Genomic DNA, 14,346 nt, shown 5'->3' on the forward strand with positions numbered 1-14,346 from the left:
CCCACCCCCACCCCGTCCCCAGATGTCGCCCCTTCCAGCTGTGCCCTGACCTTGGCACTTACTGTCCCCTCTTCTCGGGACACTCCGCATTCCCTCCCCTTCCAAGCTTTGCTGAAAGGTCACCTTCTCAGGACGACCTCCCTGCCCCCACTCTGACACACTGACTCCTTCACCCCGTTTTCCAGACTATTTATCACCTTCTCACATGTTCTCTCTGTGGTCTGCGCCCAGCACCCCTTGTCAGCTGCCCCAGGTGGTTCCCGTCTCTCCAGAAACCACAGCCCTCTCTCTCTGGTGAGGGCACCCCGCGTCTCCCAAGGGTGAGCCTGTGCCCCAGGCCCGGCCAGTCAGCACAGTCCATCACAGTGATCCTCAATGGGCCCACGGAAGTCAGTTTTCGCTTCTGCAGAAACCAAGAAACACTCTCCCATCAGCCCAGGGGTTGCAGAGCTCACTCAGCAGGGAGCCCCAGTAGGGCTGACAGGCTGGCACAGACCACACCCCCAAAATCCACCCATGCCTAAAGCCAAAGAAAGCCCTAGACTTCTGGTTACAGGACCCAATGATTTCCTTAAGTGCGAAAGCTGGCTGGAGGCAGGTCGCATCCTGTGGGCCTGGTCTGGACTCTAAGTAATCCACGGTCCTCCTTCTGGGAGGGCCCAAGGGAAAGGAGCCTCCCCCCGCACCCCCTCCCCGGGGGGCTCGCCCCTCATTGTGGCCGTCCCTAACCCCAGGAGGGGCCAGCAGCAGGGCCCACCGCCAGCACCCTGGCACAGCCCTGGCCTAGAGACCTGCCTGTCACCGTCTGGGGAAAGAAGGAACGGGGAGAAACATCGGCATCGCAGGCTGGGGTAAGTGGGGATCTGATCCACTTGCAGCTCTTGCCTTGCCCTCAGCCCTCTCCAAAAACAATGTGACTTAAGGGAGAAACAGTCATGGACCCAAACCCATGCCCGCAGGAGCGGGGCTGGGGGAACAGGTGCAGGGCCTTGCTGCCTCCTGACCTTGGGCACAGCCCGCCTCCCTGGCTCCTCTTATCTGCAGTCTAGGGAGTTGCCGCTGACGCCCTCTTGGGCTCTGACACTTTATGACCCTGTGAAAGAACCCAGCTGGGCCCATGGGCACCTGGAGTGCTGGAGTCAGGCCTTCCGGGGGTGCAGGCCTCCAGGCATGTGACGCGGAGCTGGAAGTGACCCTCTTGTCTCCACCTGGTCCCTGACCTGCGTGGCTGTGTAGAATGCCCCTCCAAGATGGGCACCCCAACCACGGCTAGCCTGCTGGAGCCCAGAATCATACCAGCAGGACAAGACAGCCCCCAACCCGTGGCTACAGTGACACGGACAAGTGCAGCGTGGAACCACAGGGAAGCAGAGGGAATGCACCCCTTCTGAGCATTTCCACAAAACCAGGTCTCCCGGGCTCCGGTGAAGGGCAACTCTCCGGTCTGGGCAGGACACAGGGCCCACCACCTGGGCCCGGAATGCCTCCGGGCAGGGAAGGACTGCGTGCCCATCTATGTAACGTGGAGCAATGTGCTGCTATTCAAATGGGGGAATTAGTGATGAATGGGGGAAATTGTTCCTCCTTCTGTCCAGTCTCCAGAAGGAGACAAAAACCCCTTTTACCTCAGCAAACAATGCCCTTATGTGGGCGCCAGCGCCCCGCAGCCCGCACAAGCCCAGCTCTGTGCGAGCCGCCAATTGCCACACCGGGCCCTGGGGCCACAGCCAGTGGCGCCCTCTCCCAGGGGCGACCCTCGCTAGCTCCCAAGGAGGGCTGGGCAAGGGCGCAAAGGTCTGCTGGCCCATGGTCCCAGGGCGTACATATATATGGCCCTGGGTTCTGGGTGCTGGCGGCCAGAGGTGTGGCGAGGCAGGCAGCGCCTCCCTTCTCTGCCAGCTTCCAGGCAGGGGAGAGAAGGGAGCATCAATAATTCACACACACCAGAGACGAGCTGGGGAGGAGGTGGGGAAGCAAGAGTGCCTGAGCCAGCCAGCGGCGGTGGGGGCTGGGGAGGGGTTGGGGGGACTGGATCTGGAAGAGTCAGTCCCTGCCCCCCACCCACGTGGCTTCGGGCTGCAGTCTGGGGGCAACGACTCTGCTCTGAATTTGGGGTGCGCCTCACCAGGTCTGGCCTCCGCCTGCTCTGACAAAGGCCAGTGGCTGGGCCGTGTTTACACGATGCATAGTTCCCTGGAGCACCAGGCTCCTGGCAGGCTACCCTGCTCTTCCTCCCGGAAGGAAGGGGGAGGGCCCTGAGGTCAAATGGGGGACACTGAGGAGTTGGGTGAGGTGGTGTCACTAGGACTCCCCCATCCTGGGTGGTGGGGACACATTGGGCACCTGCCCCACAGTTTGGCCTTCGGACCCGCCCTAGCCGCCCCTCGTGAATGCCACCCTGGCTCCATCCCTGTGGTTCCAAAGGCCTGGCCCAGTCCTGCTCTCCATCTGGCCTCCATTCTTGCCCCCTAAGCCACGCCCAGCACCTCTATTCCACAGCATCCATCTTCCTGATCAACCTTTTATGACTCATTTCTTAAGCTGGTGTCAACACCTGAGGCCCTCAGAGTCCAGAGTGGCGCTGTCCAACAGACACTTAATGTGAGTCACATAAGGAATTGTTAATTTTCTAGCAGCCACATTAAAAAAATGTAAAAAGAAAATAAAACAGGTGGAGTAAATTTTAATAATCTATTTTATTTAACCCAATATAGCCAAAATATTATCTTTTCAACATGTAATACTATGTTAAATTTGAGATATTTTGCATCCTTTCTCATACAAAGTCTTTGAAACTCTGTGTGTATTTTACACACACAGTACACCTCAGTTTGCATGAGCCCTTTTCCATAGCGGTCTGTGGCTCCCACATTAGGGCACACCCAGATTTTTGTGATGTTCCCCCTAACCTGAAATCACTTCTCTCAGTGCAGGAACCCTTTGGTCTCAGTCCCTAGAGAGGTGTCCAGGTTGCAAATGAGAGCTGGGGTCTCAGGGCAGGTGGCCTGAGCAGGGCTGGCAGCGGGGACTGGGGTCGGGGGCCGCCTTCAGTGGGGGTGGGCACCAAGTATGTGGCAGGCACCGGGCAGACTGACTGGGCCTGCTTTGCACCCCACCTCCCCCAGAACAGACATCAGGAAGGAACCAAAGGACCCCAGGGGGAGGTCCGCGCCATCACACAGTGTGAACAGAAGGGCAGAGACAGGCCCCGGTGTGGCCTGACGCCCCGAAGCACCCCCCAACCCAGTGCTCTTTCTCCTCTTGGCCTTGGCTTGCCCAACTGTACTACAGGACAGCCCTCCACCCCCGCCACTGTCCCACTTTCTGCAGCCCCCTCCCCAGGAAATATTGGCCAAATGCGCCCCCGGGGGAACCACTCTCTGTAGGGACTGCCTAGGTCTATGTCTTCCCAGGCTCAAGTTTCCCTGGCCCCACCCTCAAGGACAAGCACGAGCAGTGAGAACTCAATGCTGATTCAGTGTGCTCAGCTCTAGCTGAGAGAACAGTTCCCCTGCATCCCTTGCCCCAACCCCACAGCAAATGATGTGATCTGAGAGCAAACAGAATGACTTCGGACAACTGTGTCTGGAGTCACGGGGCAGAGCCCTGGCCCCGGAGCCTGTGTGCAGGCCTTCTGCCAGCCTGCCCAGAAGCCGGGCTGGGTTCGGTGCATCCCAGTCCTTAGGTCAGAGTGATGACGCCGACGTGGCCCTGGTTACTTCCTGGTTCCCGGGAACATCACCCTTGGACAGGCTCGGGTGGTGATGCCTCTGGGGCACACCCTTCCCTGGCCTCCTCTCCACAGAGGGTCAGTGGGCAGCTGGGTCTCCGTGGGTCCCAGGCTGGGGAGGGGGGCTAGGCTCTGACACCCCGATGGCTGAGCAGGCCGAGGCGAATCTTCCAGGTGTGCGAGGGACCACCCTTTCTCTTTCTTAGCAGGTGAACGTCACCTCTATGGGCCTGGAGCGTATCCTGCCCTCACCAGGCATCTGGGGTCCTGTGAGGGCCCAAGACCCTGGCAGGCTGCACAAGGGCGGGGCTGTGGGGCCCGGCCTGCTCCCGGGATAAAGGGATCTCTTGGTGCTGTCTCCCAGCCTCCCTCACCCCGTGGGGCCAGAGGCCAGGACAGCTCAGCATTGTCTGAGCCGCCTGCAGCCCAGCTGACGATGGTCACTTTCCTGTGACCCGGGACTGGCGGGGCAGCCCACAGCCAATCCCCAGAAGGGCTCGGGTCCTAGTTCTCCACTCCTGGCGGGGGAGGGTAAAGGGCAGGAGGCCACCGCCACCACCTCTCCATCCAGTGTGGACATTTGGAGCCTTGAATAGGAGCTAAGAGCTATTCATCTAGAAGGAGCGAGGAAGTGACCAATAGCCAGAGAATGAGGCCCAGACACAGCTTCCAGCCTCACCTGAGACAGGCAGCGTCAGGACCAAGACCCGCAGGCGTGGGGGAAAGGAGGCTCAGTTTAAAAGCCCACTGCAGGAAGCCATCCTAGGGAGGCCGGAGCGAAGAGGTCACAGCCTTCCCTACATGTCAACAGTGGCCAGGGAGGATGCCCAACCACGACTGTTGGGGTCACTGGCAGCAGGCTGCAGCAGGCCATGAAGCTTGGGGCCCCTGCTGGGGTTGGTACCATGGGCAGAGAACATGTGAAGTGGATGAAGCTCAGGGACAAATGCAGGTGACTGCCTCTGAGTCTGCCTGGCCTGGCCCTGACCCCAGGATGGCCTCTTGCCTGTTCCCTCAAATAAGCAGCTCCCACCCCTGACTGGGAACACTCCTGGGCAGCCTGAGTGCCCACAGTGGCCGGCATCCAGGGGGTAAGCTGCTGCCCAGGTGCCTTCTCCTTGGACAGCAGTGCTAACTTGCAGCTGCCAGCGTGGGAGCTTGGGACGGGTCTGGGTGTGCAGATTCCAGGAGATCCGCAGGGTCCTGGGAGACATCAGGTGCCCCTGGGAGTCCTGGCACATGTGTGTGGGGAGTGGGATGGGAACTCAGGAGATTCTAGAGCAAGCTGTGAGCACCCAGGTAGCAAGCTTGTAAAGAGAACTGTGGTCAGAATCCCATAGGGTTCAGTGAGCAGATGGGATCGAGAAAGACCTGGACGGATGAGGAGACAGGATTGGACCAGGTGAGGCAGCAAAGGGTCCAGAGGATGGGGAAGTGAGGAGGACTGCTCAGTCTTTCAAGGGAGGCTCCTGACCCACCTCCAGCCCCTCAGCCTGTGAGCACCAGCTAGCCATGGCCTCCCGCCTCCAGCTCTTCGTCAGGAGCCCCTGCACCAGCCTGGCCACCTGAGAGAAATGATCCCATCCCCATCCAACCCGGCCTTCCCCGTCCACACATCGTCCGGTCCTCACCAGCCATCCAGTGAGGGGGAGTGATTGGCCACACAGCAAGGTGGGAGCAGAGGCAGGTCTGGGCTGTGGCAGCGTGGCTGGGGTTGGGGCACACTCCCCACTCGGACCTGCCCTGTGCACACCGGGGAGAGAGGCCCCCGGCCAGTAAGGACAGGAGAGGCAGCATTGCTATAAACATGGAGCCCTGGGCAAGCAAGTCACACACCTGCCCCCCCAGTAACCGCCCCTGCTGCCCAGTTTGTATTTCTGGGTAATGGAGGGCCCCATCCAAGGGCAGCAAGGGCCAGGGAGCAGGAAGCCTTGGGCCTCTCACAAAGGGCTCCTGAGACACACCAGGAGTAATGGCTGCAATCACCCAGGGCACACTACAGACAGAAGCCAGGGATCAGAGGTGAGCAACTTGCTTCAGACGGCACTGCAGGACCAGGGCAGGCCAGGGCCTGCTCAGGGGAGCCCTGGCAGGGTGCCAGGGGCCGCCAGCAGGGAGCCATATCCGGCTGAGACCCCAGGCCCAAGAGGCAGCCTCATCTCTCTCGTTCCTCCTGGAACCTTCAAATGCCAGCCCCTCAACTGGGTGGGGCCCTCTCTCCTGGCTGAAGCTTGGGGTCACCAGGAGCTTCTGGAGACACGTGACCCAAGAAACCCCCTATCCTGGCATTCAGCATCTTCCTCTCCTCCCAGCCTCCTCCTGACATACTGCCCAAGCTTCCTAGGCTGCTATACACTTGCCTGAACATCACAGTGTAGCCTTCTCCGAGGCGCCTCTGCTGGTCCTCCAGCTCTGCCACGGGCTTCTTAACAGCTGTTTGCTGGGCACCTGCTCTGAGTTGAGGGCTGGGGATAAAGCCCAGAAGAGGACACTTGGCCCTGAGGCTACTCCATGCTGCACGGTTTGTGATAACGAGAAAGAGGGGCTGGTATACCCTTCCCTGCAAGTGGTCCAGACTCAGGCTCTGGGGTCAGAGACATCCTTGTGATCACATGGGGTCTGGCCAAGTCACCTCCCCCTCTGTAGGAAAGGCCTAGTCACAGCTTTGAGCTCACAGCCAACTGCCACCAGCACAGAGTTCAGCAAAAAGTGGGCTCAGGAATGGGGCTTCCAATCACTGGGATAATTGGACCACCTTTAAAAATGCAGTATCAGTGCAGGGGAGAGGCGAGACAACTTCTAGGAAAAAAAGGTGACTCCAACACTACATGATCTCTCCTCCTTTTTTTTTTTTTTTAATAAAGGAAACAAGACTGATTACATACACAGAAAAGACAAAGAAAAATATGCCCCAAACACTGATAATTTTGATAGCTTTTTTTTTTTTGCTCTTGTTTTTCTATTATCTACAATGAATGTAATAGATGTGAAAAGACATGTTTTTTCAGAGACACATCTCCTGCCCTCAGACAGCTTACAACCTGGCAGGGGTCCCCTGTTCTGAGCGCCTGCCCCTCTCCTGCAGGCTCTTGAAAGGGATGAAGCCAGGAAGGGGTTATCAGCCTCCCGGGCCACAGGGCTCAGTATTCACGTGACAGACCCGGTGGAGAGTCCTGAAAGACCCAAGGGCTTAAGCCAGGACCCTCCGTGTCTCAGTCCTGATGTGGTGACGGGCCCTGGAGGGGAGACTCCAGGCGTCCAGGCAGGAAGTTTTGGCACCATGTCCCCAGGGGGAGGCAAGATGAGGTCCAGTGGGTCCCAGAGGCCTGAGACTGGAGGGGCCTTTCATCTGAAAAGCACTAACAAGAGGTCCCCAGTGACCCCCTAGCTCCTACCCAGCACCCCTAGCCCCACCACGACCCTGCAGGAAGAAAGCAGCAGGACCCTCGGTTCTGCCCTGGCGCTGACTTCCTGTCTGCCCAGGAGGTGAGTAATGTCCGCTCCCCACCCCCCGCATCCCTTCTGGGGGCCAGGCTTCACATTTTCCGCTCAGGAAGGGGCAGAGCAAGAGGCCTGATGAAGCACATCAAGGGGAAATGGAAGAAGGAGAGCGCCCTGGCCTGGCCAGCCTCTGATGTCCAGGGACGCTGGATCACCTACCCAGCCTGCGCCCCTGTTCACTTACTCATTTAATAGACAATCCTCCACCTGCTCTGTGCCAGGCGCTGTGCTGGGCACCAGAGAACTGGCTCTCAGAGTGCTTACTTAGGATCTGAGGAAGAGATGGCCATAAACACATCATCCCACTGACGGGGCGTAACTACACACAGATGTGTTGTTCAGTCCTGAGGAACGCCCGACCATAGCATCTCTGCACAGTCTCAACAGTTGGCTTTTTCCAACTGTCCTCCTCTCTACCTCCTAAAATGCAGCCCCTGGGCCAGAGTGTTTTTCCAGGCACCTATGATGAGACCAGGGTTCTGTTTGGACTCCAAAGAAAGTCCAAACCCCCAGCTGCTGTGCAGTGCTGGTCTGGGGGGACCTGGCTATACATGGACTGCAGGGAGTGGTGGAACAGCCTGGATCACTCAGCCCAAGAAGGCAGTGCTCTGATTTCCCAGGGAGGCAGCCTCCTCTGGTCCCCAGACTCCCATGCTCATCATCTGGGGAACCTCATACATGGCCTCAATGCCTGCCAAAGAGCAAAGAGGAGGGGAGCAGCCTTGGCATCCCCCAACTCTGGCAGGATGGCCCCAGTTCTCTCACTGATCAGCAGTTCCCTTCTGAGCTGGGGTGAGAGCCATGTGCTCACCCACAGCAGCTCCGCCCTGATGAGGAAGCACTTTGGGGTTCCCCAGCCAAGCACCCCTGTTGTGATGTCAATAAGCTGGGAATGGGGTCCATGAAAGAGCTCTCTGATGTGAGGCCTCGAGGGTGGTGGCAGGCTTGGGGATGAAAGCACCACCAAGCACTCTCCCACTCCCAGTGAACCGCAGACAAGCTCCCGGGAGTGAGAACTGGCCTGATTCATTCCTGGCCTCGGCCACGGGATCTGCCCCGCCGAGGCCCAGCCTCCATTTGCCTTGGTTAAAAGAGGAAGAGGTGGAGGAGGTGGTGGAAGAGGAGAAGGGCCCCAACACATCCACCAACAGGTGTGAACCTGTGCAAACTGCCTGGTTTTTTGAAATGCTCTGGGCTGCACTCCTGGCCAGCTGGGGTGGGATGCTCCTTGACACAGCCCTGGGAGCCCCCACATTTTCTGGCTAAAAGAAAAAGCCCTAGGTGCTCAGGCTGCGGAGGAGGGTGAAAATCCTCGGGAACAAAGAACCCGACTTGGCCCCAACAAGGAGCCGACCTCTATCCCCCTCTGGCTGGTGTGCTCAGGGGCTGGGGGTGGGTGGGGAGGGATTCAATAAACGCTCGTTCCTGTACTCATTTGGGCAACAGATATTCAGCAGGCCCCTATAATGCGCCAGGCATGCAACCAGAGTCACCAGGGACAGAGCAGAGAGCAGGATCCACGTGGTCCACCCCTTACAGAGCTCACAATGGGGGCCTCAGACATGGAGAGCTGAGGGAGCCCACCGGTCTGGACAGACATGGCGGTCACCACCAGAACTAGGTCCAGAAGGGCAGGAAAGATGACCAGGTCAGCTGGTCTCTCTGGGCCTGCGACCCTCTACGCTGGGTGTGGGTTGGCCTCTGGCGGGCACGTCAACCCACAGCCTCCAGCCACAGGCTCTGATGAAATAATTAAATTGATGGTATCATGGTCAACACCATCCTCCCTGTCTCCAGCTCTGGCTGCCTGCTCTGATAAACACCCTTGTCCTTCAGCAGGCCAGCCGACCTAGGCCCCAGCACCCACAGCCAGGAGGGACCTGGGCAGCCGGGGTGGGGGTGGGGGATGGGGGAGGACATGTGTGAAGACCCCTGGCTCTCTCACCTGGCTCCTCTGGGACCAGCTGCGGGGACACACTGATCCTATTAGCCCTGTAGCTGAGGAAGCCCCGTGACCCTGACCCCCCCCCTGGACCTGATGCTGGAGGCTGCTAGTTCACTAGATCTCCCTGGAAAGTGTCTCTGACAGACATGAGCCCCCCAAAAGGTGGCTGTAAGCAATAATTGCATAAGCATTTTTGAGGAGGAGCTAGGGGACTACGGCCCCCATTCATTCCTACTACTTGGGGGTTTTTATAAATAAGTGCTCCGGATTCTTCTTGGGAAGGTATTATTGACAGCCTTGGGCTGAGCTTCGCTGGTGTGGCCCTTGGGTGTGGCCCTCAATCAGCTCAGATGAGGCAGGAGGCTAGCTGCTGGGCACATCTCACCCCAGGGCGCCCCCACCCCAGCCCCCCACCCGTGGGAACGCTGGAAGGCAGTGCTGGTCTGGAAGGCAGCACAAGGGGGTCGTGCTGACCCCCTGAGGCGTCAAGGGACAAAAGCCTTTTCTTTCCCAGCAGCCTCGCACCCCATTCCTCATAGAACCACACCCGGGGCTCCCCAGCCCGTGGATAGGCCAACCCGGCTGTCTCTGTGCTGGGTCCCCTCCCAGACAAAGCCAGATTTCAGGCCTGTGAAGGCTGCGGGGAGGCAGGCACGCGGGTTCTGCCATGGAGACGAACTTTGACCCAAACTGCAAGGCTCCTACTCCTTATTTACTCTTTAAGGCTAACCTATTTCGCAGAGTTAACATTACACCCCTTTTTAACCCTGCACCTTCCCTCCCACATTCCAGGCCCCGACCTTCGACCCCTCCTAATTGCAGCTCTACACCCCAGTTCTCTCCAGCTCTTCCCCCACCCACCTTATGTCCTCCCGGAAAATCAGAGCCCAGCCCAGGACACTCTGTCCACAGGTGCCACTGCACACCCACAACCACATCTAACTGAGGTAGGCCCAGTTTGGGGGGCTCGACGCAAGAGTGCTGGAGTAGACCTCTGGGGTCTGACCCTGACCCCAACTCTCCTACCCCAAGCAGACGCTTCTGTTCCAAGGGAGGCTGGAGGAGGCTGCTGGGCTGGCCCTGGTCGGGGGGAGGGGGTGGGCGAGGGCCAGGGCCAGGGCAGATCTGGACAGCTCCTCAGCCAGCCCACCTCTTATCCTGAGGGGCTGGGGGCACACCACAGACAGGGACCCTGTCTCAGAGCCACACATCTGGGCCACGAAGCCCAACTCCTGTTTTCATGATTGGGTGGCTGGACTGTTCTGGGTCAGGCACACTGTTAACCTTCCCAGACCTGAATCACAGTAACTTTGAAATCCACATCCCACCAGCCCGAGAGCATCAGAGCAGACAAACTGGCAAGATGTGGTCAGGCTGTCAATCCCCAAAAGAGCTCTGAGCCATTCACCTTTGGGAAGAACAACTGCTCTTCCTGGAACTAAGGGCTGGGGCAGCGGGGACCGTGGAGATCTGAGAACGCTGGGGGCCGCTGTCAGCCTGAGCCTCAGCCACCCCTGGAGGCTCCAGCCCAGAGTCTACCCCCTGGGGATTCCTAAGCTCCTGGCGCAGACACAACCCTTCCCCTGCTGGCCACAAAGGAACACTCACCGTCCTCTTGGCTGTGGAGGTTTTGTGGGCTCCGCATCCTCTCGTCCTGGCTGGGACTCAGGCTGGAGGCCAGGTGTGGGTCAGCTGACATCCATGTGGAGTCGTTCATATCAAAATCTTCACTGCTCACAGAAGTTTCATCCTGATCAGGGACAAAGAAGGTGGGCGTTCAATAGGGACCGGCTCTCTGCAGCCCCTAGGCAGCATACAGGGTGAACCCAAGGGCCTAAGGGTGTTTGGGAGTGCCCCCATAGGCTATAGGGCACCCCCAAACCTTGCAGTGGGGACGGGTTTCTCCCCCTGCCCCCCCACCCATGGAAGTGGCTGGGGCTCTGGTTCCTGTCGGAAGCTGGGGCTGAGGGCCGGCACTGGCTGTAATTGAAGACAATTAGGAGGTCTCGCATCCTGTAGGGGCGGGTGGCAAGGCCTGGCTCTTACCCCTGTGAGCCACGGTTGAAGCAGGCGCCGTAAACAAGGGCCACGGCTCTCCACTCCCTGCCAACAGCTTAAGGAGGAGGGTTCACTTCACGTAGGGCCAGGCGGGCAGACGTGGGCAGCAGGACACGTCGGGCACTGCCGAGGCCAGGCTGACGGCCCCCACCATGCCGGCCGCCCAACTCCCGTGGAGCATGCATGGAATTCCTTTCTCCCACTCCCCCAGCCCAGAGGACATTTCTGTCTTCCTCCTTCCTAACCTTTGCTGTGCTTCAAAGATATGCTCTTGGGCGGCTTCCAGAGCTGAAAAGGCCAGCCCCAGAAGTATAGCGAAGGAAGGGGGTGGGGCAGGCAAGGGTTTGGATCAGACCGCAAAGGGGGTTCGGCTCAAGGGCCTGGGGGGCCGCCAGGGCCTTCCAAACAGCCGGAGGGCCTGCAGGCGAGGACCACGCCTGCCTCCTCTCCCCTTGCTGGCTTCAGTGAGCCCTGGGCCAGGCATCCGGGAACCCCCGGGGCGGGGCCCCTTCCACCCAGCCCTCCAGTGGGAAGGGACCCCACCTCCTTCTGGCCCAGCCTCTTTCAGGAGCAGCAGCTAGCAACTGTGTTTGGGAGCTGGCTGTAAAACGCAAGAAAGACGACCCAGCAGCTCCCACACCCTGGAGCTCTGGCTTTTCCCCCTCCCCTCCCCTGTCTGGTGAGATACAATGGCCTCTGTGGGCCCCCAGTAAGGTCCTCTGGCAGAGCACCATCCCCCCCAAAGCCTCCCTCCATGGGCCCCTCACAGAGGTCTCTTTTACAGCAAGCAAACACACTCGGGTTTGAACTTTCTTCGGCTGCTGTCCGAGGCAGACACATCTGCTCTGCAAGTGCTAGGGAACCAGTGGGTGCTCCTCCATGCCCTCCCCCACCAGCCTGGCTGGCAGGGAGTTTCCTGGAATTTACAGCTTCTGGGCAGCACAGAGGAGTGGGTACCCTCTGCGGCTGAATCAGGAGGACAACAGCTCTGCCCAGCTCAGTTTGCACAGGGACCACGTGTGCCCTAGGGGCCCACCCCCCACCACATGCAGCCACCCTGCCTCCCTCCCACAGGCTCCCTGCTCCTCATACACAAGGACGCGCCCCCACAGCCGGCCCTGGGTGGAAGCCCGCTCACTCACCCTCAGACTGCATTCTCACACCTGGTGGGACACACGCACGTTCAAAGGGTTCTCTCTGCAAAAAGGGCAACACGACTCTCCCTGCGCTAACTGGGCAGTGGCAGGAGGGTGACGGGCCGTGAGCAGGTGGGGAGAAGGACCCTCGGAGGGGCAGGGCCATCTAGGTTCTGGGAGCCAGGAACTGGGCCATCCTCGAGTGGGCTTTTGGCTCCTTCCTGGCTGTCCCGGGGTCACTGGACCCTGAAGTCCTGGCTGAAGCTCCTGGCTCTTGTGGAAACACTTGTGGCTTAAAGGGCCAAGTAGTCTGTTAACATCTGGAAGCACCACCCACTCAAAATGTGCCATCCATTCAACAAGTTATTTAATGAACATCTATGTGAAAGTCGCTCAGTTGTGTCCGACTCTTTGCGACCCCATGGACTATGCAGTCCATGGAATTCTCCAAGCCAGAATACCGGAGTGGGTAGCCGTTCCCTTCTCCAGGGGATCTTCCCAACTCAGGGATGGAACCCAGGTATCCTGCATTTAGATGCTGGAAAATTTACCTGTGGACAAGTCATGGCCTTCCTGGTGCTCACTGTGGAGAGGGACAGCGGGGGAGAGGGACCATCAGCAGAGAAACTCATAATTTTGGGAGTGTTAGGGCAACACAATAAGGACTAAAGCAGGACAAGAGCGGCGAGGGACCTGCAGGACTGTGTTTCCCAGAGTGGCCAAGAAGGGCCTCAGCAGCCAGGGGCAATCAGAGCAGGGGCTTGCAGAAGTGAGGGAGGCTGTGACAGGCGGTCCGTGTGGGGAGCTGGTGGGTCCCAGCACACGCTGGAACACATGCTGGCGCACGCTGGTGGGTTCCAGCAGGCAGTCAGGAGGCCACTGTAACTAGGGGATGGGTGAGCTGCGTGGGCAGTGAAGCCATTCAGGCGTGTCTCCTCCTAAGGGGCACATAATCCCGGGTGGGCATCTTCCACTCAGAGAAAGGAGTTCCACTAAACACACAGGTTTTCTTCATCAAGGAGCAAGGAAAAGTCAGAACCGCTGGGTGCAGTGCTGAACCCCAGCTCTAGCCCCACTGGGCCACAGTTTAAAATAACAACGATGGAAGCCATGGTTTATCAGTTGCCAAGTGCATCACAGGCCCACTGGGTGCATGCAGTTATCAGCCCCATTCTACAGATGAGGAAGCTGAAGCTCCAAGGGGTGAAGGCACTCCCCCAACGTCATGAGCTAACAAGCGGCAGAGCCAGAGATGTGCAGTCCTGAAGGGCCAGGTGCTTGCTTCCTTCCCAGCCCCTCACCTGGAATGCTCACGGTGCTGCAGCACCTCAGAACCCAAACTCCAAACGCATGTCCCCCTTCTCCATCAAGTCCAGCTCAGGCTCCATCGCACCTTGCCTCACACTGCCTGCCTGTCTGTACCATCAGCCCAGCAGTTGGGCAGCAGAGAACTCAGCTGCAGCGGCCAGCACGGAGGCTCTCTGCCCTCTCTCCCCCCAGACAGCCTTAAGTCCTTCCAAGAGTGGGGAGCGGGCTCTGTGTTCTCTGGACAAAGCCAGTGAGACCAGTCAAATTGGCTGAGTTGCCTGGCATGACACAGGGGTTTAACGAGGATGCGGCATCAGTCTGACAAGCAGGGGCTTGGTCCTGTTACACACGGTTCCTGAAAAGAGACCATATGAAACCTGGACCCTAGCTGGCAGGCGGGTGGCAGCGTGCTGCCGTGCAGCATTCCCTGCCTGCAGCTGCCAGGCGCCCCCATGCAGAGCCTCGGGTTTCTCTGGCTCAGATCACTTAACTGTCTGCCCAAACGGCCCCCCTCCACATCTCCCTGCCCGGACAGGCCAAACTGGGCAGAAGTGGGCTACATTTTACACTGAACTGCGATCACCCAATAAGGAAGAGCACCCAGTGCCCATCCATGAGGGGCTCTGAGACGAGGGTTGTCTGAGCTTTCCTTGTCCAATAGGAACAGC

At 58.9% G+C, this 14,346-nt stretch overlaps 1 protein-coding gene across 3 annotated transcripts in view; it reads right to left on the reverse strand.

The window, feature by feature from the left end:
• NOL4L (nucleolar protein 4 like) overlaps positions 1–14,346 on the reverse strand; it is a 129,698-nt gene that overhangs the window by 16,515 nt on the left and 98,837 nt on the right. For all 3 annotated transcript variants that reach the window (XR_010661469.1, XM_065921824.1, XM_065921825.1), the window contains exon 5: positions 10,785–10,926. Coding sequence is in view for 2 of the 3 variants with exons in the window: in XM_065921824.1 (XP_065777896.1) it covers positions 10,785–10,926 (142 nt within the window). In the remaining variant the exon portion in view is untranslated. The remainder of the gene's footprint in view (positions 1–10,784; positions 10,927–14,346) is intronic.

The sequence above is a fragment of the Muntiacus reevesi genome, chromosome 2 (assembly GCF_963930625.1).
Source record: "Muntiacus reevesi chromosome 2, mMunRee1.1, whole genome shotgun sequence".
In the NCBI taxonomy this organism is placed as follows: Eukaryota; Metazoa; Chordata; class Mammalia; order Artiodactyla; family Cervidae; genus Muntiacus; species Muntiacus reevesi.